General features: G+C 38.2%; 1 protein-coding gene across 1 annotated transcript in view; it reads right to left on the reverse strand.

The window, feature by feature from the left end:
• Positions 1 to 22,025, reverse strand: part of CTNND2 (catenin delta 2) — a 1,648,910-nt gene extending 1,626,885 nt beyond the window's left edge. The window contains exon 1 of the mRNA XM_053714511.1: positions 21,897 to 22,025. Within this exon, the coding sequence (XP_053570486.1) occupies positions 21,897 to 22,025 (129 nt within the window). The remainder of the gene's footprint in view (positions 1 to 21,896) is intronic.
• Between the last annotated feature and the right edge of the window lie 3,481 nt (positions 22,026 to 25,506).

The following is a 25,506-nucleotide window of genomic DNA, read 5'->3' on the forward strand; positions in this document are numbered from 1 at the left end:
CAACATTTTGGTAGTAGGTTTCATTTTGTTATAATGGAGTGCACTATATAAGTAAATTTTTTTAGGTTATTCTGATTTTGCGCTATTCACCTTGGCGATAGGTCCATTATCCGTTGGAGTAATTTAGGGACACAAATTACAGAACAAAGATATTATCTTATAAACCTTTGGACACTATTATACGTTATGTTCAATAATGTTTTTTTTTATTTTCACATTGATTTATTATTTTTAACACATATTTATTTACTATTACATACACAATTGTCTTTGCAAGGATAAACTGTACTCCTGTGGTAAATTGTTATATATGCGCATATATTTTTCTCTGGAAGAGAGTGTAATTACTAATTTTATTGTATTATTGTATATCTACCTCTTATTCTTATCCCACACACCAGAACCTTATTTTTTGGCTCTTTACTTTTTTATTGTTAATATTACAGAATAGTAAACCTTTTAGCATATGATTAAAAACATCAATTTAATTGTGATATACAAATAATTTAGACGTGCATTAGTGCATAGTTTTAAACCAAAGCATAACTAGTTTAAATCATTTTAAATCATCTTGAAGGATTGGATTATCTAATAAACTCTTTGAAATACATTTTCTGTCCTTCATTTTTATTTCTCTATAAATGTGTCTACTTTACAAAGAGATAACTTAAGGCTGTCTATTTATCTTTCTTAGCTTAAACTTTCAGCTCTAGAAAGGTTGCTTGAACATAGAAGAATTAACAATCGTCCTTTTTATTCTCAGAAGGTCAAAGACAACTCAAAATAAGAAATAACAGTGCTTCAACGCGTCTGCTGTGCTAAATGACACATACTCCAGGTCACTAGTTTGGCATCACAAAAAGTGATGGGCTACAATTGTCTTTTAATGTTTTCTGTACGTGAACACAGCATGTGTCTGGAAAAATAATACCATATACGAATAAATACTGAATATTGTAGGGAAAAGTATCTCCTTGTAACAGCTTCTAAAAGAGCATGATTTACATTATATGTTCCTATGCAGCTGAAAAAAAGCCATTTCAAGCAAAATTACCCATTGCTGTGACTGAATAGAGATTTTTGCTGAATATTATTATTCTCTTGGTTTCAGTGAACATTCAATACTGCCGCAAGAATTTCAAGCAATGCCATAAAATAAAAAAAAATAATTAACATAGGAGATACATTTAACTTTCTTATTAATAAAATTTTAAAATATATTTTTTTCCCTCAGTATTTTCAAGCAGTTTATTTTTACTATTTGTTTATGTGCATTGTTCAATATTCTGTAATTTAAAATTAGACACAAACCTAGCAGGGGATGGGGATTCTGTAGTGCTGTTTAGTTTAGTGCAGTGTTTCTCAACTCTCGTCCTCAAGTACCCCTAATGGGCCAGATTGTCATGATATCTGAACTAGAGCACAGGTGAAATAATCAGCTGATCAGTAACCATGGTCACTAACCCACTCTCCTCCATCAGCTGATCAGTAACCATGGTCACTAACCCGCTCTCCATCAGCTGATTATTTCATCTGTGGTCTAGTTCATATATCATGAAAATCTAGCCTGTTAGGGGTACATGAGGACTGGAGTTGAGAAAAAATGGTTTAGGTGGGATGAATTAGAGTTTATGGAAATTAAACTTTCAGGATACATTTAAAAACAAAACAACATTTTTAAATTAATTTTGTTATTACATTTACTTCTCTCTCTTAGGGCGAATTTATTAAAAAATCTCCACCTTAAAGTGAAATCATTAAAAATCTTGGGGATTTTTTTTGAGACCTTACATTGCAATGTAAGGTCTCAACATCCACATACCTACATAGCTAGATAAACAGCTCTCAAGCTAAAATTTGTGTTTCCAGAAATTCTTTGATAGTTTTGGAGAATCTGGCCCACAATCCACCTTGTTGAAACAGTTCCTTTTTATAAGAAAACAGACATCCATAATACTTAATCGGCAATAGGCAACTCTTTGCGGTAAAAAAAAATAGGACAGTTTGCTTATTTTCCTCTTTTTGTGTCAGCCGATACAGCTATAACAGTTCCCATAATCATTAGTTTGATGCAAGAGTTGTGCGCATGCGCAATCAAGAGGCGACATTACGGTTGTGGACTTGTTCATCTGGAATGACTGACAAGCTCTGCACGTTTACAATTAGTTGTGTTAGAGCAATGGGCAGAGTTACACAAGTACTTGCTCGTGCAATCTTAAATTCCAGCTGCCAATGCTGCTCCAGAGACCCTGAAGGTGTTTGGACAGGTTTTCTTTATTAGAACCTTGTCTGAACACAGTATACTAAATCTCGACTATTGAGTACAAGGACAAGAACAAAAGAACAATACAGGAAAGTGTAAAAAGACTACGGGGCACACTTATCAATGTGCGAGCGGACATGACACGAAGTAGCGTATCATGTCCGCTGCACAAACGCTGTCGGCATTTATCATTGCACCAGCAGTTCATGCGAACTGCTGGTGCAGTGCTGCCCCCTGCAGATTCACAGCCGATCGTCCGCTAGCAGGGGGTGTTAATCATATTCGATCGGGTCGATTTCAGTCCGCGGCCTCAGAGCAGGCAGACAAGTTATGCAGCAGCGGTCTTTAGACTGCTGCTTCATAACTTCTGTTTCCGGCGAGCCTGAAGCAGCTTGATAAATATGCCCCTACACTTGAGATTTATCTCTAGAAACAACCAGTTAAAAAAGGTAGGACATGGACATTTCCTAAAGATCCACTGTGGATTTAAATTCTCACTAAAGGTGCCACTATAGTTTCACTTGATAACCCGATCTATGCCATAAAACATCTCCTGTAATCCTCTGTGGGAAGTTGGTATCGGCTCTCCCAGTTTCAATATGTTCCTTAATTGGTTCCTCTGTGCACTCCGGTTTCACACATAAATATGGCAATATAGAAATACATGATTTGGATATTGAAAAAAAGTACTGTAGTGGAATATATGTGTCTTTTTGGTATTATTTTAAACTTCACAACTTAAACAAATGTGTGATATATAATGTATATAAAAAGCTTTTCAAGGAAACATAGTGCAAATATACTGTAATAGCTTCTAAATAATTTGACTTTTACTTCAGAATAGTTCTGATTCAAACTTTATATCCCTTTAAGGCATAAAATGTTATAGTATAATATAAGACATGCCACTAATAGTGGTGAAACTACTAAACATTAAGATTAGACTAAGAAAACAAGAGATAACTTCCTTGAAAAAAAAAAATATCAACAAATATTTAAAAAAAATGTTGAGTGTGTAATATAGGTGACTTTTTTATTATTATTGGAAACTTAACACAAGTTTGATGGAAAAATGTATAATATACAGTATATTTTGTGTGCGTATATATAAATAAATATATATACAGTGGGACCTCGGTTTACGAATTTAATGCGTTCTCCGGGACGCTTCGTATTGCGAAAAATTTGTAAACCGAAACACGGTTTCCCATAGGAATGCATTGAAAACCAATTAATGCGTTCCGGAGGTGAGAAAAAAGGCTCCAAAACTTGCTACAAAAGGCTCCAAAAGGCTCCACAACTTGCTGCAAATGGCTCCAAAAGGCTCAGCAACTTGCTGCAAATGGCTCCAAAACCGGGACACTTGTTTCGTATTGCGAAAAAAATTTGTAAAAAGAAACACGGTTTCCCATAGGAATGCATTGAAAACCAAATAATTTGTTCGTATTGCGAAAAAAATTCTTAAACCGAGGCATTTTTTTCCCAGAATTTTCATTTGTAAACCGAAATTTCGTTTACCGAGTCGTTTGTTAACCGAGGTCCCACTGTATATATATATATATATATATATATATATATATATATATATTTATGTATTACCAGGAAGGATACATTGAGATTTCTCTCGTTTTGAAGTATGTCCTGGGTATAATAGACACTACTATAAAGAAGAATATGCACAGGTATACTGATCAAAAAATCCTGTATAAAACCTTAAAAAAACGTACTTATAAGCTCCCAGTTTAGCACTGTTGATGATTTCGACTGGGGCACCCATTGAAAGGGGCTGGGAAAGCATGAAATGCAGACACTCCCCCCTCCCCTCCATATGAAAAGACCCATTACACAAACAAGAGTCTGCAGACACATAAGTATAAATCTAAAACGCTGGGGCTTGGTTGAGAGTCTAAAAATCAGCACAATGTTTTTTTTTAATTTATAGATTTGCTTATTTTTAAATAGCACTTCCAGAAGGGCTATATAAATGGGTTATGTACAAAATATTTACGCAAAGAAAAATCTATACTAGAATGTCCCTTAAAGGCACACCAATATTATAGTACAATACATGATAGTCAACTAGTTACTTAATGGTGAAACTGCTAAATATCATAAATCATAAAAAATAAGAGTGGTCACTCGCACCTTGGTAAGGACCAGAAATATACAAGGTAAGTTTATTCACTTGTAAATATTTAGCTTGTAACATGCATCTCAGATCGCTGACATGTTTAAATCTAGTCTTAGTTGCACTTTGGTCTTGGGAACTGCCTCATGTTTTCTATTCTGTGAATGTAAGTCATGTTTTAATATTAGAATGTCAGCAATGAAATGTCAACATTCTAAAAAGAGCTGTAAAATGTGAATGTAAATGTAAAATGTAAAGTGCTATTTTAAATGCTGTCATTGACATGCTGACATCTGAAAGCTCATGGGGACCAAGTGTAGCAGCTTTAGGGGATGTTTGCTATATTTGCTAAGTAGTTTTAGATCCTGTAACATGTTGCAGTGGAGCCGGCAAAGTGAGAGAGCTCAATACCTGTTTTGCCTGTGAGCTGTATATAGAGAGAATTTTTTTTTTTTTTTTAAACAGTTTTTTATTGAAGTCGTAGTCAAATACAATGTATAAAAGGTATGCCCAAAACATTTACAAATAGATGTATACATAGTACCATTAGCATAGCAATATATTCAAATATTTCAGGCATAACTATAAAATGCGGGCTATCTTACAAAAGGACTTCAGTTTTATCATAGAGTATCTTAACAGTAACAAAAACAAAAATGAACCTCACCCAGCTAAATAAGAGGAAAATTTAGGTATCTACTCATATAGGAATAGGGCTAGGGAGGGGATAGCTCTATAGAGTTATGGGGAGGGGGGATGCAGCGGGCGAGAGCCGCTCAATGTAAAATAGGAGGGGGGGAGGGGGGGAAGGAGGGCGGAGCCAGGTAGCGTGTGAAATTGGTAGATATACTAAGGGTTTAGAGCTTATAAGTACGCTATTAATCAGAATTATAACAATATTATTTAAAAACATCTAAGTAGTGTATTTTTCGTCTGGAAACAAACAGACCAATTATGAGCAATAGGTATAAATATTTGGGGTAACTATAGGTAATATGCCAAAACAAGAGGTACCTCTCTATAAGATTTGCATAGGGTATACATGTCTCAGACCAAGCTCATTAAACAACTATTATGCTGAGCCGTGCCTTCCCAGTGAACACGGCCCAGCAGCGTCTACAATATCCAAAGGTGAGGTTATATACTCTTAAATGAAATGAGGGATGGGGGGATCATCTACTAAAGTAATACAGTTTACATGGGATGAGAGGGAAAAACTTAGTGAAGCTGTGTGGGAAAGAGACTAAAATAAGTAGCTTAGTTTAATTAAAGGGTTACTACTTGCACGTGCAATAATCTGCTATAAAGCTTACTACTAAGGATATTAAGCGGACTGTTGTATCTCCTATAATAATCCTATGAGTACTCACATAACAACGGGACTTCGGTTACTTCTGAGAGACTCCGTTGCATTCTATCTTGCTCGCCTGGAAGCTGAATAGAATATGTATACTATACTATTGTACTGTGTACTATTGAACCTATTAAGGCTGTTACAGCAATTATCTCCTATCATTTTGGAGTTACCATATACATAATCATACCATAAATAAGGAGTTCAACAAGCATTAGACATTAAACAGCACTATGTCTAGGAGTACATGTATATAAGGGATATACTGCGTGCTAGCATAAACAGTGATAAAAGTAATTGTAGTAATATATGAGCAAATAGCTGGGATGGAGTAAGCTAATTTTTCAGAGCATAAGGCAGAGGCAAGCATATGTATTCGAGCCTGTAGAGAGAGCCATAAGACATATTTAGACATGTAAAGATAGCAGGTGACAATGGGCTAATGTAAAGTATGACTAACATATCATAAGAGCATAAAATAGGCTTGTGCATTAAAGTAAAATTTCCCATAGCACAATTGCTCAGCTGTTAAATAGCTACTTGATGTAAGAAAGAGCTCAATTAAAATAGTTGTGGGCTGCTTGGTGAGGGAAGAAAGTATAAGACCCATTATATGAGAAAGCGTTCTGGTCATAGATTAAGTAAACACAGGTAATAGGCGTAAACATAGCAACAACATAAAAATAAACCTAATATAAGACTGACGCAGCTTCCAATACCACTACACATGCATTTATACAGAAACATGATGCGTAAGTCCAGGTAGTATGTCTAGATCAGTAAGTATGTTAATCGCAAAACAGATTGTAGCTCTATCTAGGAGTATTAAAGCACTCCTAACAAACTAAAGAGGTGGAGAATAAGAATATTGCAGACTATTCTTTGGAACATAATATAAGTCAATTGCTGAACTATAATTCTCAAACTTGAAAGGTGCCATCTTGTCAGAGTTGCTGATCTCTTAGCCTACATCACTGCCATATAAGCCATTTTTCCAATATATACTGTGTAGGCTGGGAATAAGTAAAGCTAAGATGAAACATACTGGGGTTCAGTTAGTAATTTTGTGGATAATCAAGGATTGTAATAATTAAGTGTCCTGTAGGATCTCTTTCAATAGCAGTCTCATGGAAGCATTCAATAAGCTGTATCCTGCAGGGCTATCATGATACATCACATGCAGACTAATAGTGTCTAAGGGGATTATTCTCGGTGTCCCATTGATCAAATCAATAGATCGTCATCCTGGGGACCTTCTCCCACACAACATATGTCCATTACTAACAGTAAAGTGTAACTACATTAATAAGCACACCGGTAACGGCTATGGCGGCTATCCAACTCCCCGCTTAAAAAATGTGTCAGGCAGGTGCAATCTATGGCCTGAGCTAGAGAGCGCAATCAGAGGTGTAGTGGAGCAGCCCCACAAACCTATAACAATGGCGGCGTCGTCGAACAAGATGTACGCTCCGGGTCCCAAAACCAGGGTGAATTCTCCAAACTCTGTTTGCCTCCTTGTCCGGTAAGTTGCCAAGATTGCTTGCCTCTCACATCAGCCAGGATCTCATGGGCGAAAGGCGATAGATCCGCTTCCAAGCCCTTGTAAGGAGGGAGAGCGAGCTGGTGCAATTGCCCGGTGTTGTTTCTGGGAACTTTTACAGCCCGCGGAGTAGCGATGTGAGATAGGTCAGCTGTACTCGGCTGCATCTGATCTCTGCTTGCAGGTCCAAGAAAAGTGTTGGTTGATCTCTGTCCAAAGTCCTCCTTTTGCGGACGGATAGTATCCTGTAGGGTAGATAGTGGGTTTTCTAACTGACTTGCCACCAGGGTCTCATAGCAGGGAAGATGAGAAGCGCCATCTTTGCTGCGCAGCTCCAATATGATAGAGCTCAAGCAACAAAACTGACTGTCGGCTTTATCGATCATACTCTTCAAGAGAGATCTAAGTTGTGCAGAAGGTTCCTCCATACCAAGTTCTATGTAGGCAATAGATATATCAGCTGCCAAAACACCTAAAAGCAATGTTTTAGAAGTAAAATTTCAGGAGCTCTATAGAAGTACGTCTTGATGCGTTGGCAGCTGGCTCCGCCCCCCTATAGAGAGAATTTTAACCAGTGTAGCAGGCAGAACAGTTGCTGTTTCTTTCTGACATTTTTATGGTTTAGAGCCAGCATTTCATTACCACCATTAAAAGATGACACTGACAAGAGATTTTTAGGTTTTGGCACTACATGAGGGTCTGTGGATACAAAGATATAGCGATGACAGTGTGGTGACAAGAGAGGGACAAAGGCTCTGGTGTTACAGTATTTTATAACCCAATTCAAAAGGGAGTGGCTTATCAAATGCCACTCAAAAAGACCAATGGGAGTGTCTATAATTCAGAGAGAAAGGTGTACCTGGGGGAAGGGATCCCAATAACAGCTAAGTGAATATTCCAGTGATAAAATGTCACCACAGATAGAATAATACCTATTTTATACTACTGCAAGGCTTATTCTGAGCCTGGCAGTAGTCCTGACAGTAGTATAAAATAGGTATTATTCTGTTAGAGTAGTTTTAGGGTAGTGTTTTGGTCCAGTATTGGTCCTTCTTCATTCATTTGGGTGATGTTTTAATAAAAGGTTAATGAGAAATGTACTGGTTCAGTATTAGTAGCATGGTGTCTTGGTACAATATTAGTATATGATGAAGGGGGAAATGATGTTCATTGATTAAATAAGTTGTTGCTTGAAAAGTTTCCCTGTAACTTTATGATGTTGTACTGTACCAGGATATTGCATTATATGTCCTGCTCCAGGATACTGTATTTTGTTCATTGTTTGTGCAGTTTTAATTTATATAATTTACTCTGTATGTAGCAATGCCATATGTAATTTGATCAATGCTATATTCACTGAATCAATGGTATATTTAGTTTTTTGTGCTTTCCACCACCATTTTAGTTCATATTTGCCTCATTTCTTACAACCAGGATCTAACATATAGAGATGTTATTTACCCCATTAGGCAACCAGAGATAAACCGAGTTGTTTTCAAATTAATAAATAAAAAACTTGGAGAACATAGTATTGGGAAGGCATCACATCATAAAACTAAATTTGTTTTCCATCAAAATATGCCCCTGCACTAAACCTCAGCTGTTTTTTTTTTTGTTTGTTTGTTTGTTTTCTTTTAAATTTAAGAACATTCCTACGCCATTGCTCTCCTCCTATGATCTATCTGAACATAATATTATTCTTGGAAACAGAGACCTGCTTCTAAAACATCCGCATATAATTATCTCTCCCTTTACCTTTGTAATGTATTTATTTTTATTCTGGCCTCAGGCATATTTCTGCCAGCAGAGAATTTGGAATCATCACCATCCCTCATAACTTTCATTCAAACTTTCTTAAATCAAAAAGTGGAAAACAGCACATAAATACTTATTTTGACACAGAACCTATGATCTCTCACATCCAAGATTTCTACAAAAATAAGTAGAATCTGGTTCAAGTCTTTGTTCTTATAAAGGAACCTTTATTCCTTACACCTGGGTCCAGTGGAATACAGACAATGTTTTGGACCTGCTAAAGGTCCTTGGTCTTGTCTACTAGGCATGTAGACATGACTATGGACCAAAACGTTGCCTGTATTTCCTTGGACCCTGATATACGGAATAAATGTGCTTTTTTTAATAAGAAAGGCTGGAACCAGATTCTTCTTTTTCTTCAAACTATCTTATCTACAGAAGCCAATTGGAATAAACTTGTATCTAGCCACTCTCATGTGGCACTTCACATTTTTTTCTCTGCTGTACTGAAAAATGCCTATGTCTGCCCAGGTAATTTAAACATTTAATAAATAAATAATTGTTTAACGATTTTATCATTTAGTTTAAAATGATGACATCATGACATGATTGACATCAAATAAACATTCATCATGTTAGCACAATAGCTAGGTATTCTTTAAAGGGACATGAAACCCAAGCATGTTCTTTCATGATTCAGATATGATACACATTTAAAAATAAGTAATTTTACTTCTATTGCCGATTTTGCTTAATACTCTTGCTACCCTTTAATGAAGAAGCAGCAGTGTACTATTGGAAGCTAGCTGAACCCATTGGTAAGCCAATAACAAGGGAAAGATATGTGCAGCCACCAACCAGCAGCTAGCTCACACCTCCTACCTAGGCATACTTTTGAACAAAGGATACCAGGAGAACTAAGCATATTAGAAAATAGAAGTCAAATGGAAAGTCTTTTAAAATTGTATGCTCTGCCTGAATTATGAAGGGAAAAGTATGGGTTTTATGTCCTTTCAAGTCATAATATATATAAAATGACCCTGTGATTTCACATGTACTATGCAAAGTAGAAAAAATATATGTTATAAATATCAACTTATTTTTTTATCTCACTCAAAAGGCTAATGTTAACCAAAAAAATAGTCTTTTATTTTTATTCCAGAATAAACTCCCAACAGTAGATGGTTATTTTGCTCGTGTTATACTTGAAACACCAAGTACATTTCTCTTAACCTGAATATGTTTGTAAAGAGGTACATCAATAAGTAACATTGAAAAGAAATCTACTACATGCCTCTTACATTTCTCAAGCTTATCTAGTGTTTGTTTCTCATTTCTTCAGTAAATGTCAAATTCAGTTAGTTTGACTATGCCCTTGGTTATCTATAATTTATCCCTTTTTTTCCTCTCTTTCTCTGTGTAGTATGTTGAATAAATCAACACACTGGCCCAGATCACATACTTATGGTCAAACCTGTCTTTTAATATTTTTCATTTTCAATGATAATTTAAATGAGTTTTTTACTTCCTCTTCTTCACAATTTATCAATGCCATTAAAGGAACACTCAGGTTAAATTAAATTTTCATGATTCAGATACAGCATGTAATTTTAAACAACTTTCCAATTTACTTCCATTAAAAAAAATTGTGCACAGTCTTTTATATTTACAATTTTTGAGTCACCAGATCCTACTGAGCATGTGCAAGAATTCACAGACTATACGTATATGCATTTGTGATTGGCTGATTGCTATCACATGGTACAAGGGGAGTGGAAATATACATAACTTTGAAATTTGTTATAAAAAAAATCTACTACTCATTTGAAGTTCAGACTAAGTGCTATTGCATTGTCTTGTTATCTTGCATTTGTTGATTATGCAAATCTAATGTGTTGACTGGTCCTTTAAAGGGCCATAACAGGCAAAAAAATACATTCTCTAATTACACATCTGAGTTGTGCGACTAAAATTGAGGCAGTTAACGCTTGGGACCAACAGTGCTCTGAGGGTCAAGGACTGCTTTTACTGTGTGTTTCATACACTTCTAGGGAAGGGTTAAATAAACACAAGTGTAGGGTCAACAGTCTTAGGGGTCTATTTAACAAGGGCCGAATGGCCCGTTCCCCTTGTTTCCGCGTGAGCCTTCAGGCTTGCCGGAAACAGGAGTTAAGAAGCAGCAGTCTTAAGCAATCCGCCCCATTCATGTACGATTGGGCTGATTGACACCCCCTGGCGGTATTGCACCAGCAGTTCACAAGAACTGCTGATGCAATGATAAATGCAGACAGCCTATGCTGTCAGCATTTATTGATGTGCAGCGGACATTGTTCGCTATAGCGAATCATGTCTGTCCGCACATATATAAATAGACCCCTTAAAATTAAATGCTTTAACAAATGAGAGCTTATAATTTTTTAACTATTATGGCCCTATAAAGGGCAAGATTACATATGCAGCATCACCCGCAAAAGCCGGCGATGCCGGTTTTTACGTGGATTTGGTATTACATATACGGCGCCGCAAATAAACGTGGCGCGTATATTTCACCCTTCGCCTGCAGTTTTTACTCCCATAAGCTAACATAGGAACTGCGTCGCAAATCTGTATCACATATTCAGCGCAAGGGCTTATGCGGCAAAAATGGAGAAATTTTACTCCATTTTCACCTCGCCACACATAGGCAGGCGCAACAAGCCTTACGCTAAAAATGTGAGCACCGTAACTCCCGTAATAGTAACTAACACCTAATGCATGCGCAATATCTATCTACCTGTCAACTGCCAATCCCCACCGCAATATATTAACCCCTAATCCACCATTAACTCACATCGCAATAAACCTAATAAATGTATTAACCCCTAATCCACCATTAACCCACAAAATAAAAATTAAACCTAATCCCTATGAAAACAAAACAGTCCCCCAAAAATAAAAACACCTCCTAATCTAATACTAAACTACCAATATCCCTTAAAAGGGCCTTTTGTAGGCCTTAAGTTAAGCAGCTCTTTTACCTTAAAAAATACTAAGCCCCCCCCTCTAACAGTAAAACCCCCCACCCACCAAACCCCCATAAAGGGGCATTTGTATGGTCATTGCCCTTAAAAGTGCATTTAACTCTTTTAAGAGTGCCCAATAAATCCCTAATCTAAAAACAAACAAACCCAAAAATAAAAAAAAGCCTAAATCTAACCCCCAAATAGCTACTCACCATTTCTGAAGTCCGATGGAGAAGGGACCTCTTCTTTCTTCATCCAGGACCAAGATGGCGCAGAGCAGGGATGAGCGCGGAGCAGGACCGGCGACCACAGAGCCATGGAGCGTGGAGGATCCTCTTTATATGATCGCTGAATAGTGAATGCAAAATATGCACATAAATATGGCGTCCCTTGCATTCCTATTGGCTGATTTGATTCTTCAAATTCAAATCAACAGGATGAGAGCTACTGAAATCTTATTGGCTGATTTGAACAGCCAATAAGAATGCAAGGGATGCCATATTTAAATGCGTACCTTGAATTCACTATTCAGTGTACTGCGGTGATCGTACAAAGAGAATCCTCCATGCTCCATGGCTCTACGGTCACTGGTCCTGCTCCGGGCTCATCTCTGCTCCACGCCGGTTTGGGGGTTAGACTAAGTCTTTTTTTTTTGGGGGGGGGGGCTTTGTTTTTTTTAGATTAGGGATTTATTGGGCACTCTTAAAAGAACTGAATGCCCTTTTAAGGGCAGTTAAAGAGCTGAATGCCCTTTTAAGGACAATGCCCATACAAATGCCTCTTTAGGGGCAATGGGTAGTTTAGGATTTTTTTAGTGTTTAGAGGGGGAACTTAATATTTTTAACGTAAAAGAGCTGTTTAATTAGGGCAATGCCCTACAAAAGGCCCTTTTAAGGGCTATTGCTAGTTTAGTATTAGATTAGGGGGTGTTTTTATTTTGGGGGGCTTTTTTATTTTCAAAGGGATTAGGTTTATTTTTTTTTATTTTTGATAATTTGGTTTATAATTTTATGTAATCTTAGACTTTTTTATTTTTGTAATCTTAGATTATTTAATCTTAGTTTTTTTATTTTTAAGTAATGTTAGCTTTTTTATTTTAATTGTAATTTAGTATTTCTTAATTTAGGTAAGTGGGGTTAATTTAGGGGGTGTTAGGTTAGAAGGTTTAGTAATTTAATTAGTTATTTGTGTTGTTCGGGTTTGGCGGATTAGGGGTTAATAGATTTATTAGGATTATTGCGTTGTGTGGGTTTAATTTATATACACACACTTTGGAGCCTTATCCACTCAAATACATGAAAACAATAATATTAATTTTAATATTTAATAATGTATTTAACTGTGTATGTTCTGTAAATATTTCTAATTCTAATGTTCTTCACATAGGGGAAAATGTTTTATGTATTTTTTTATATATATATATATATATATATATATAATAGATAGGTATAGCTAGATCATATATATATATATATATATAAATATCAATAATCAAAAATAAATAGAAAATTTTCTCCTATGTGAAGAACATTGGAATGTAAAATATTCATAACTATCTTCGGGTTGGCGCAGTTGGTCGGGTTAGGGTGTCGGGTTATCGTGTGGGGTTAGCGTGCAAGCAACAAGTTTTTTTTCAGTTTGTGCTCATTATTGAAGTCTATGGGGAGAAGAAGTTAGGGTGGTCATGATATCTGAACTGCTTAAAGGGACATGATACCCAAATGTTGAAGCACATGAAAGTGATGCAGCATATCTGTAAAAAGCTGAGAAGAAAATATCACCTGAACATCTCTATGTAAAAAAAACATAAATTATGCTTACCTAATAATTTAATTTTCATCGAGGGGAGGAGAGTCCACGGCTTCATTCATTACTGTTGGGAATTAAGAACCTGGCCACCAGGAGGAGGCAAAGACACCCCAGCCAAAGGCTTAAATACCTCCCCCACTTCCCTCATCCCCCTCTGCCGAGGGAACAAGGAACAATAGGAAAAATATCAGGGTATAAATGATGCCAGAAGAGGAATTAAATTTAGATCCGCTCATCGGAGATATGGGTGGGAGCTGTGGACTCTCCTCTCATCCCCTCCATGGAAATGAAATTATCAGGTAAGCATAATTTATGTTTTCCATCTAAAGGGGAGGAGAGTCCACTGCTTCATTCATTACTGTTGGGGACACTGAATGAAACCGGGAGGGTAAAAGGCAGACCCTAATCTGAGGGCACCACAGCCTGCAAAAACTTTCTCCCAAAAACATCTTCCGCAGAAGCAACTCATCAAATTTGTAAAACTTTGTAAAAGTGTGCAAATAGGACCAGAAAGCTACCTTACAAATTTGATCCATAGAGGCCTCATTCTTGGCCCAAGACGAAGCCACAGCTCTAGTTTAATGAGCCATGATCCTCTGAGGAGGCTTATGTTCCACTGTTTCATAGGCCAAGCGAATCAAGCTGCTCAACCAAAAGGACAAAGAAGTAGAAGAGGCCCTCTGCCCCTTGCGCTTCCCCTTGCGCTTCCTTGCACCACAAAAAGAGATGTAGACTGTCTGAAATCCTTCGTAGCCTGAAGATAGAACTTTAAGGCACAAACCACATCCAGGTTATGAAGTAACCTATCCTTAGATGAAGAAGGGTTAGGACACAAAGAAGGAACCACTATTTCCTGATTGATGTTACGGTTAGACACCACCTTGGGAAGAAACCCCAAACCAGTGCGAAGTACAGCCTTATCTGCATGAAAAACCAGATAAGGAGGCTCACATTGCAAGGTAGCCAGTTCAGATAGTCTGCGTGCCAATGCAATAGCCAACAGGAAGACAACCTTCCAAGACAGAATCTTAATGTCAACGGAATGCATAGGCTCAAACGAAACCTTCTGCAATACCCTAAGGACCAAGTTTAAGCTCCATAGAGGAGCAGACTGTCTAAAGACAGGCCTGATTCTAGACAGAGCCTGAACAAAAGATTGAATGTCAGGGAGCTCAGCGAGCCTCCTATGTAACAAGATGGATAATGCCGAAATCTGTCCCTTTAAGGAACTGGCAGCAAGACCCTGCTCCAAACCATCTTGGAGAAAGGACAGAATCCTGGATACCTTCACCTTGTGCCAAGGATATCCATGCTTCTCACACCAGGACAAGTAAGTCCTTTACACCTTATGGTAGATGCAACGAATGACTGGCTTCCTTCCCTGAACTAGAGTACCAATCACACTTTCAGAAAAGCCTCTCTTGGCCAAGACTAGGCGTTCAATCTCCATGCAGTTAGCCTCAGAGAATATAGATTCCAATGTTGAAAAGGGCCCTGTTTCAGCAGATCCCTGCGACAGGGTAAACTCCACGTCAGATAGCATGATATCACCAGATCCGCAAACCATGTCCTCCACAACTACGATGGAGCAATCAGAATGGCCGAAGCTCGCTCCTGTTTGATGCATGCCACTACACAAGGTAGAAGTGATAACGGTGGAAAAATGTAAGCTAGGCTGAACCCCCAAGGTACCACTAAGGCATCTATCAGCTCTGCCTGGGGATCCCTGGACCTCGACCTGTATCAGGGTAGCTTGCAATTGAGTCTCCGGTGTTCCCCATCTGAGACAAATCTCCGCAAACACCTCGGGGTGAAGAGACCTTTCCCCCGGATGGAAGGATTGCCTGCTGAGAAAGTCCGCTTCCCTGTTGTCCACACCTGGAATGTAAATCACTGAGAGCGAACAGCTGTGGGACTCTGCCCACTCCAAGATCCGAGACACCTCCCTCATTGCTATGGAGCTCCTCGTACCCCCTGATGGTTGATGTAAGCCACCAAGGTAATGTTGTCGGTCTGGAATCTGATGAAGCTGAATGACCCCAGAGGAGGCCATGCCTTCAGAGCATTGTAAATTGCTTGGAGTTCCAGAATATTTATCAGAAGGAGAGACTTCTCCCGGGACCATTTTCCTTGTGCCATCCTGGCACCCCAAACAGCTCCCCATCCTGCCCGACTGGCATCCGTGGTCACAATCTCCCAGGATGGTCTCAAGAAGGATGTCCCCATGGACAGTTGCTCCGGATGGATCCACCAAGAGAGGGAGTTCCGAGTCCGAGCATTCATGAATATCTGCTGTGATAGATCTGAATGATCGTCGTTCCACTGTCTCAACATGCATAATTGAAGAGGTCTGAGATGGAACCTGGCGAATGGGATGACGTCTATGCTTGAAACCATGAGTCCAATCACCTCCATAGACTGAGCCACCAAGGGACTTGAGAAGGACTGAAGGGCAAGACAGGTGGACGAAATCTTCCTGTGTCGATGGTCTGTGAGAAATAATTTAATAGACATAGAGTCAATTATCGTGCCAAGGAACTCCACCGTATTGCTGCAACCCAGGGAACTCTTTCCTGATTTTATCTTCCAACTGTGAGATTGGTGTAAAAGAAGAAGAGCCCTCGAATGATCCTCTGTGAGACTGAGCGACGACACCTAGACTAGGATGTCGTCCAGATAAGGCTCCACAGCAATCCCTCTGGATCTGGCCACTGTAAGTAGGCCAGGATGTCAGTTCAAAGATTGACCCGGCTTCCAAGTTCCCTTGGACTGGTCTGCTTTAGCAGCGGCTGCTGGTGCTGGGCCTTGTCCGCATGAAAGGGACGAAAAGTCCCTTAGGCTTAGCCTTCTTATCCAGCGGTAGGAAAGCTCCTTTGCCTCCCATAACCGTGGATATGATCGGATCCAATCCTGGACCGAACAGAATCTTTCCTTGAAAAGGCAGGGACAACAGCGTCGACTTAGAGGTCATGTCCACAGACCATGACTTTAGCCACAGAGCCCTGCGAGCTAAAACTGAAAAACACCTTAGCGTTCAGGCGAATAATTTGCATATTGGCATCACAGATGAAAGAATTGGTGACCTTCAGTGCCTTAATCTTATCCTGTATCTCGTCGATGGAAGTATCCCCCTCAACCATTTCACACAGGGATTCACACCAATATGTCGCAGCTCCAGCAACCGCAGCAACGGCCGCTGCTGGCTGAAAAACAAACCCGTGTGCTGAAACATCTTTCTTAACATGTTTTCCAGCTTTTTATCCATGGGCACTTTAAACGACAAACTATCTTTGAGGGGAATAGTTGTCCACTTAGCGAGCGTAGAGATAACACCATCCACCTTAGGGACGGTACCCCACAGCTCAAGCTGAGAGTCCGGAATGGGAAACAGTTTCTTAAAGGAAGAAGGGGAAAAGGAAGAACCTAATTGCTCCCATTCATTCTTAATAATATTAGCCATCTTAATGGAAACCAGGAAAGTCTGAGGTACTACCCTGTCCTCGTATACCTTATCTAGCTTAGGAATTGAAGGTTCCTCTGGAATCTTAGGCTCCGAAACCTCCAGAGTAGCAAGCACCTACCTCAGCAAAAAGAGCAAATTCTCCATCCTAAACCTAAAATCAGGCTCCTCCACAGCCGGAGGTTTAGATTGCATGGGCTCCGACCCAGAAGAGGCCTCCTCCGAAGAGTCGGAGTGGGCCTCATCATTGTATAAGGCCTCTGGGATTTCCATCGGCGTAGACAACCCCTGGGCTGGGCCACCATGATACACCCTACGCTTGCGCTTAGCAGAATGTGGTAAGGCATGGATCACTTTCAAAACCGCTGATTCCAGTTGGTCCGCAAAGTCTGACGGCCAACGTATCTCTCCCAAAGGAGTAACGGTTGGACCCCAGGGGGGCGCTGCATGTGCAATTGGAGATGAATGCAGGAAACGCACCTCACGGGACGAGGAACCCTCAGAGGTGGACGGCTCAGTAGTACTAGACATCCGTTTACATTTAAATGTCGTAACTTTATCAAGGCATGTGGAACATAGTTGAGCAGGCTGATCTACCAGAACCTCCTCACAATAAACACAGGAATGAGACTTTGTTAAAGAAGGAGAACCCTCTAAGGCGTCAGAGTCCTCCATAGCTTGCGCTTTTATTACGGACTAGCTTAACTTATAAATAGGCACCTTTATACCTCCAATGGCCGGGGCATTCACCACCTCCTAGGACTCTGACTACAGAAACTGTTTTGTCTTCTGCGCCGCTGATCAACAAAGGAATAGAGATAGGCACACCCGGTCACATGGAATGCCTGGCAGGAATGCCCCTGCACTAAGGAGAAAATGCGCCAAAAAGGTATGCGCAATACTCCCGCCAGTAACCTGAAAGTTCCACACTTTGCCAGAGCCTTATCTCGCACATAACGCAGCAATGACACAATAAACAATATCATGTATAAACCCCCTTGTTCAATATTCCCCTTTACATGAATATTAACCCTTGATTCTTTAAAGATTAAAGGCGTCACACTGTGACCCTGTCTTCCGTGTTATCATTATGAATAAAAAATTAAACAATCTTACCAGAATCTATGCCATGGAACAGGAACACAGTCCTTCAAGTGTGACAGGTTAGTAGCCTTGCTCCTGACATGGACTTGAGTGCAGAAAGCAGGCAGCGAAACTCGTCAACGCTGATTGCTTGAGGAGCTGTTAATATGAGTCGGGATGGTTTCGCAGAAAGACTCTCCCTGCATCTCCGGTCTCTAAATTTCACCCAGGCTCTCACTGAGAGGCTGACAGCACTACTTAAAACTCCAGTCCCAATGCGAAGAGTACTACCCTCCATAAGAGACTACTCCGAATCCTCGGCACTTCTCTGCCATCCTCCTGTGACGAAAGGCAAAGACTGGGTGTCTTTGCCTCTTCCTGGTGACCAGGTTCTTAATTCCCAACAGTAATGAATGAAGCCGTGGACTCTCCTCCCCTTTAGATGGAAAAGGAAAATATTTTACCTCAAATTTCCTAATTATTCACACCCCACTGTAAAGAGACTTTAAGCAGACAGTCAGGATGCTTGTCTCTTTACAAGCTAGGGAGTGTGCATCTGGTATGTGCAGGCACAGTCATGTTATTTTCCCCTTCAGCTTAAGTAAGTTTTATGAAATCTCATGAGATTTCAGTGTAATCTCATGAGATCACAGCAAAGGCAAAGCATTATCTCATCTCTGCTGATGCTGATTGGCTATTGTTTTTTGTTTTTTTCAAAACTTGCAGCTTTACAGCAGCTGAAGTATAACCGTTTACACAGCACTTCTGAGGCATAATATCTTCCCTTTTTAGATAGAGATGCTAAGGTGATATTTTCTTGTCAGCTTTTTGCAGTTATGCTGCATCACTTTCAAGTGATTTAGCATATGAGTATTATGTCACTTGTTAGCAGGCATCGGCTTTTGGTGGCACACAAACAATTTACTTTCAACTTGAAATACGTGCGCTATACCCTTGCATTTTAAATGTTTAATTCTGGCATTGTTTGCGAGCCAAATCACTAAATAGTGTGACACTTGTAATCTGACCCAATACGTATATTGTGAAGAATATGGACTGAGAAGTCAAGAACAAGTGTCTCATTTTTAGGGGAATAAAACTTTTAAAAAGCACTATAAAAGGAGATATTCTGATACAGCAACAGCAGGCTTGAGAAAGACCCAGGAACGTGTTGAAATGCGTTGCCATAATTGATGCTGACACATGGACTTTGTGATCCTTACGTGGACCCTGCTTTTTCCACGGCTCAGTATAGTTTCCTGTATAAGACTATACAGGAAACTATACTGAGCCATGGAAAAAGCTGGGTACACGTACAGATTGCAAAGTCCATCGGACAAATGTGCAGCTTGCGTGAAGGATAGCTCCATAGATCCTTTCAGCTGGACCATGATAAATATCACTGCGCATGTAAAAAGTAATGTGGAATACTCCAAAGAAGGAGAGACACAGAGAAACCGTGAAATCAGATCGTGCCCATAAAACTTTTGTTGCGGAACATAAAAAGTCTTTTAACAGCTGGAAGACATTAGTTTTAAAAACCTTGAAAAAATATAGACTGTATAAAGGACAAGAAGCACTTTATATTTTATGTTACTTTGGGGGTTTTTTGGATTACACTTTTTTTTTATATACTGTATGCCTACTGCCCGGGGAAGTTTGAATTAATAGGTTTTATTGGTTTATTTTTTTAATAAATTAATCGATTGTTTACTTTCACAAAAGATTTTAGATTTTTATAATTATTTGGTCCTTAGGACACTTTAAGTAGTGGCACAGTAAAGATTTATTATTTTCTTTGTGGCTGTTAAGTTCTAAGTGGGGTGAAATATTTATGTAAACTGCTTTAAGACCTGTAAGCTGCAACACATTTTGATTTACAATTGACAAAACAACACAAATTAATGCTTATATAAAATCATTATTTTCAGCTGTGTTGGTGGACCTATATATTTAAATATTTATGCACAGTGTATGTGAATACCAAGTTGTAATGTTTAATGTAATGTGTAATTACCAAATTGTCACTGAATATATTTAAGTCACTTTTATGATACATCAGCTTTCCAAAAATAAAGATGAAGTGTAATAGTTTTGAAAGCTAATATTAAACAAGAATTATAGTTTAAATATGTTTCTTTGGTCAATGTTTAATGTGTTGAAGAAAACTGTCAAGTGAATTTGTTTATTCAACTGTGAACTGAGGCAAAGTGACAATATTTCTAAAATGGATTATTATGTATAAGCGTTTTGGAGTTGTGCAGTAACTGAAAAATGTGTCTTCAAGAGGCTAGATTTATTGACAAAAAATAATATTTTATACAAGCCCTCAATATACTCTTAATTATTTTCAGATAGACTGGAATTGTCATATCAAAGACAAATATTAAACTTCTGACATTTTATCATTACTATGTGGTATCAGACAAGTTCTCAAAATGGATGAGATGAGAACTTAAAAGCAATTTTAAAGGGCCAGTAAACACCTTTTAATTACAAAACATTTCTGTTGTCTTGTTGTAGAATATCATACCAGCCAAGTCTAAATATCTTTGAAACAAATTAACATAATTTTTACTGCAATTGTTTATCAACATCAAAACTCCACCCATTATTTGCTTTTTTGGAGGAGCCAATCAGGGATTTAGTCTGCAGACTACAAGGCTAGCCATGGTCATAATGTTAGTATAAGGTACATTGTTTTGCAGTTGTTATATCAGCTACAGACAATTAGGGAAAGATATGTAACATTTAGAAGTCAGCAGGGTGCATTTACGGTCCTGAGAATTTGAATTTCTCAATTTCCACAGCTAAATCACACGTAAAATGGCCTAAATAAATAATGTAAGTAAATTGTAAAGTAGTTTCATTACGCATAACTAGACATTTTATACACAAATCTCAAGGCATTTACTGTCTATTTAATAAGCCATGAAAACAACAACCAAACAAACTTTAGGCAAGACACATGTTAAAGCAACAAACTCTCTAGTCAATAGTTCATATGGACATGACAATTCTCTTTACATAAAATCCACTCCAGCACTACTTGTATATTTTAAAGTATAAAGGGGCATGAAACCAATTTTTTGTCTTTCTTGATTAAGATAGAGAATACAATTTTCAAAAACTTTCCAATTTACTTCTATTATCTAATTTGCTTAATTGTGTTAATATCCTTTGTTGAAAAGCATATCTAAACAGGCTCAATAGCTGCTAATTGCTGGCTGAACATAGATGCCTCATGTAATTGGCTCACCCGTGTGCATTGCTATTTCTTCAACAAAGGATGTTTAAATAATGAAGCAAATTATATATTAGAAGTAAATTTGAATGTTGTTTAACATTGTATTTGCTATCTAAACCATAAAAAGAAAAAATGTGGGTTTATGTCCCTCTAATTAAATATTTATTTAACAATTGATAACGTTATATTTGCTATTTAATTTATAGAAATTGCAATATACTTTTTTCCCCACAGGAAAGCCACCAATTTGCCTACCTGCTCCTTGACAGAAGCAAGAATAGCTGACGTTGTTTCTGTTTCGGAACCATCTCCATTAGATGTATTTAAGATTGGACTGAGAGAACTTGTTTTCTCCGAACATGATGGTTGGTCTGGTACAGGCATAGCTCCTAAAATAGAGACACATAAACAAAATGCTGATTAATGATGATTATACTTCTTATACACAATAAAAACACAAGAATATACTAAAAATGTGCTTTAGTTTTGAAAACAACATCTTAGTGATAAAGAGGATTTTGTAGCTCTGGAATATTCAAAAGAACTTTATGAAAGCAATCTGTTCTCTGATATGTTTAGAACTGCAATATGCTACTGAAGCAAGATATTTCTCACACAATGAAAGCAGTTTAATCTATTAAATAATGTCTGAAGTCATATCTTATTTTTTATGCATATAGAATAAAAATAAACCAATTGAGAAAAGTGTATTTGTTTATTATTTTTGTCTTTATTTTGTGAGCAACATTTTAACTTGTTAACCCTTTCGTGACAGGGTTAAAGTGTCTACATCGGAACACCTGTTCCGATGTAGACAAATTGAAACTACGCGATCGTGCATACGATCGCGAGATTTCAATTATTGGATCGCATCTGGGGGGCGTCCCTACAACCCTAGGAACGCCCTCCAGACCGCGATCAAGTCCTTGAAGCGCAGAAGGCTTCAGGACAGCCGTTTGATATGACGTTCTATTCCGTCATAACGGCTTTAAAGCCCAGTGTAAATATGACGGAATAGAACGGCATAACGGCGTTAAAAGGTTAAATACCCCATTTTGCAAAAAATATTAAAGGGCCAGTAAACCTAGCAAACAATGTTATATAATTCTGCACATAGTGCAGAATTATATAACATTAGCTTAGTGCCAGGTTTCTAAAGCAAATTGTTAGATAGATATGTAGCAAAGAAAACAGAACGCCACTCCTGGCTCTACTGAGCGGGTCTTTTTTCTTCTGCTAAGCTCATCGCCGGCACGCTGTCTAGTCACAGTGCGCCCGATCACGCTATTAAAATCAATGTAGCTCGCTTCCGCTCTGTTTTGGTAGCGGGAGCGAGCTACATTGATTTTAATAGCACACTCGGGCCGGCTGTGATTAGACAGCGTGCCCAAATGCGCTTAGGAGAAGAAAACAGACTGTTTTCTTTGCGTGATATCTATTTAACCCTTCACTTTAGAAATCTGGAGCTAAGCTAATGTTATATAATTCTTATATAACATTATTTGTTAGGTTTTCTGGCCCTTTAAACTGAAAAATAAATTCCCCATACATTCAGTTCATTGATTGCATTGAAACAACATATGTTAATTATTTTGATTACTTTTGCTGTATAATGCAATGTTTGGCTGTAAAGATTGTCCATCTCACATGGACCCCAGTTGTAAAATATGTAGCTAGTTTGGAAAATTTGCAGCATTGTTCGGCAAGCACAATCTACAACAAAAAAATAGTATTTTGGCGAAATAGTAATTAAAATAAATAATGAAGAGCCTAAAGCTGAAGCTGTTATTGCAGCTTCTTAAAGGGAGCACAAAGTTTAAATGCAGCAAACTCTCTTTTGCTTATTGATTAAAAATAATCACAAAAATTAAAACACAAAAATACATATAGTTACATATTTACAAAGAAAATAATACAAAACACATTGGTTTAAACAAGTAGGCCTTTCCACAGAGCAGCAAAACTCTGACACTTTATCTCTCTCCTATACACATCTTGCAAATCTTCATAATGCTGAAATGCCACCATATCACTTTCAATTTCAATGTGTCTAATAGATAACAAAGAACAAGCTGTCCAAAGAGAGCATATAACAAAGTCCAAGAAAGACCAGCACTACAACCAGGTGTACTGACACGTCTGTGAGCCACTGTCAAGCCCACCATCCAAATAGACAAAAACAGCAAGGAAGTGTCAGCATAAAAATTCCTTTATTATCCAAACATGGGGATCAGTACAGAACTCAACATGTCGGGGCGGTCCCCTTAGTCATGTGATGCAAAGAGAGCATATACTAACAGACTTCATTTCATTTAAGAGTGTCCGAGTTACAGGAAGCCTAAGATTGTACAAATAGGCCATATATGATCTCATGATATGCTTGTGTGTCCGATAAAACTTGCTCCAAACTCTCTTAGCAAAAACACAATCTACCAAAAATATGTTCATTTATTCCAAAATGCCAGCACAGGATTGATTTTATTTTCAATTTAATCCCTATGATACACACTCGTACATATGTGAAGATTGACATAAAATGCTAACTACTTTAGATCTTTTATAGGTGTTCTGGGAAGTGGTATAAAGCCAATGGAATTTGTTTGGACGTACACCCCTCAAGGTCAGGTACATGAGAAAAAACAAATCCTAGAATCTAAGGGGACAACCAACAGTATTTTACATTTATTTACGTTCCAGTAAATGTAAATAATTTTAAACTCCTGCAAAGTATGCATGGGGTAGATTTAATAAGCAGCGGAGGCTGCTTTCTACGCCCATCGTTTCTGGCTCGCCAGAAACGTAAGTTAAGAAGTAGTGGTCGTAAAACCTCTGCTCCCTAACTTGTCCGTCGCCTTTTAAGTGGAGGACTGCAATCATCTTGATCCGATCGGGATGATTGACACCCCCCCCCCCCGCGGTGACAGCATATGCTGTCGGCATTTAGTGATGCTACAGCGAATCATGTTTGCCCGGCACTTAGTAAATTGACCCAAAGAGTTAAAATACACATTTACATTAATATTCAGATGACAAAAATACAGTAACACCATCAGCATAAGCAATGTACTTTACACAAGCAGCTCATCCCATTGCCTCTACATGCACTATGTCTTGACCCTACTGAGTTAACAAAAAATATATACAACAATTATTTACCAATTGTACACCCCAAGAAATGTACAAAAATGTGATAATAAAGGACATATGAAATAAAGTCCCAAAAGAGAGAAAGAAGCACACAATAGTGTAAGTATGTCACACACTGTATGAGAACACAATAGAAGTGTACTCACATGTGTTAGAGTAAAACCTGCTCTGTATAATAAGTGTAACGTATTACACTGCTATTCCCGGATATTTTCCAAATCACAGCCAGTAAAGGCTATGCAAATTAAAAGTGTATTTTAGACTGTTTAAATCATTCAACAATACTGTACTTATAAAAACAAATAAGTATAAAACGGGGACATGTGCACAAACGCTTATATGCTAAGGAGTACCTGAATTGGAAATGTCCCACTGCCCTACTAACCGCTATAGCGTATCTCTACCATGCGGTTCCATAAGCACAGTATTCAATAGACTCCATGTTTCAGGTAATTCCTGCTTTCTGTAGTGTGGTGCTTATCCCTCAGAAACTCCTAAGAAATAGATTTCAAAGGGATACCATATTTTCTTTAAACAGAGAAAAGATAATTGTAATGAACTTTATCAAATACTTTCTCTCCCTCAAGACTTAAAACAATCTATAAAACCCAATTTTCTCCACTTTGGAAAGCACCCTGACTCCAGCCAGAGTATTAATAATGTTCCTACCAGAGATACCACAGTATTGATAGACAATAATTACCTTTTCTACTGCCAT

This window comes from Bombina bombina, chromosome 5 (assembly GCF_027579735.1).
Source record: "Bombina bombina isolate aBomBom1 chromosome 5, aBomBom1.pri, whole genome shotgun sequence".
In the NCBI taxonomy this organism is placed as follows: Eukaryota; Metazoa; Chordata; class Amphibia; order Anura; family Bombinatoridae; genus Bombina; species Bombina bombina.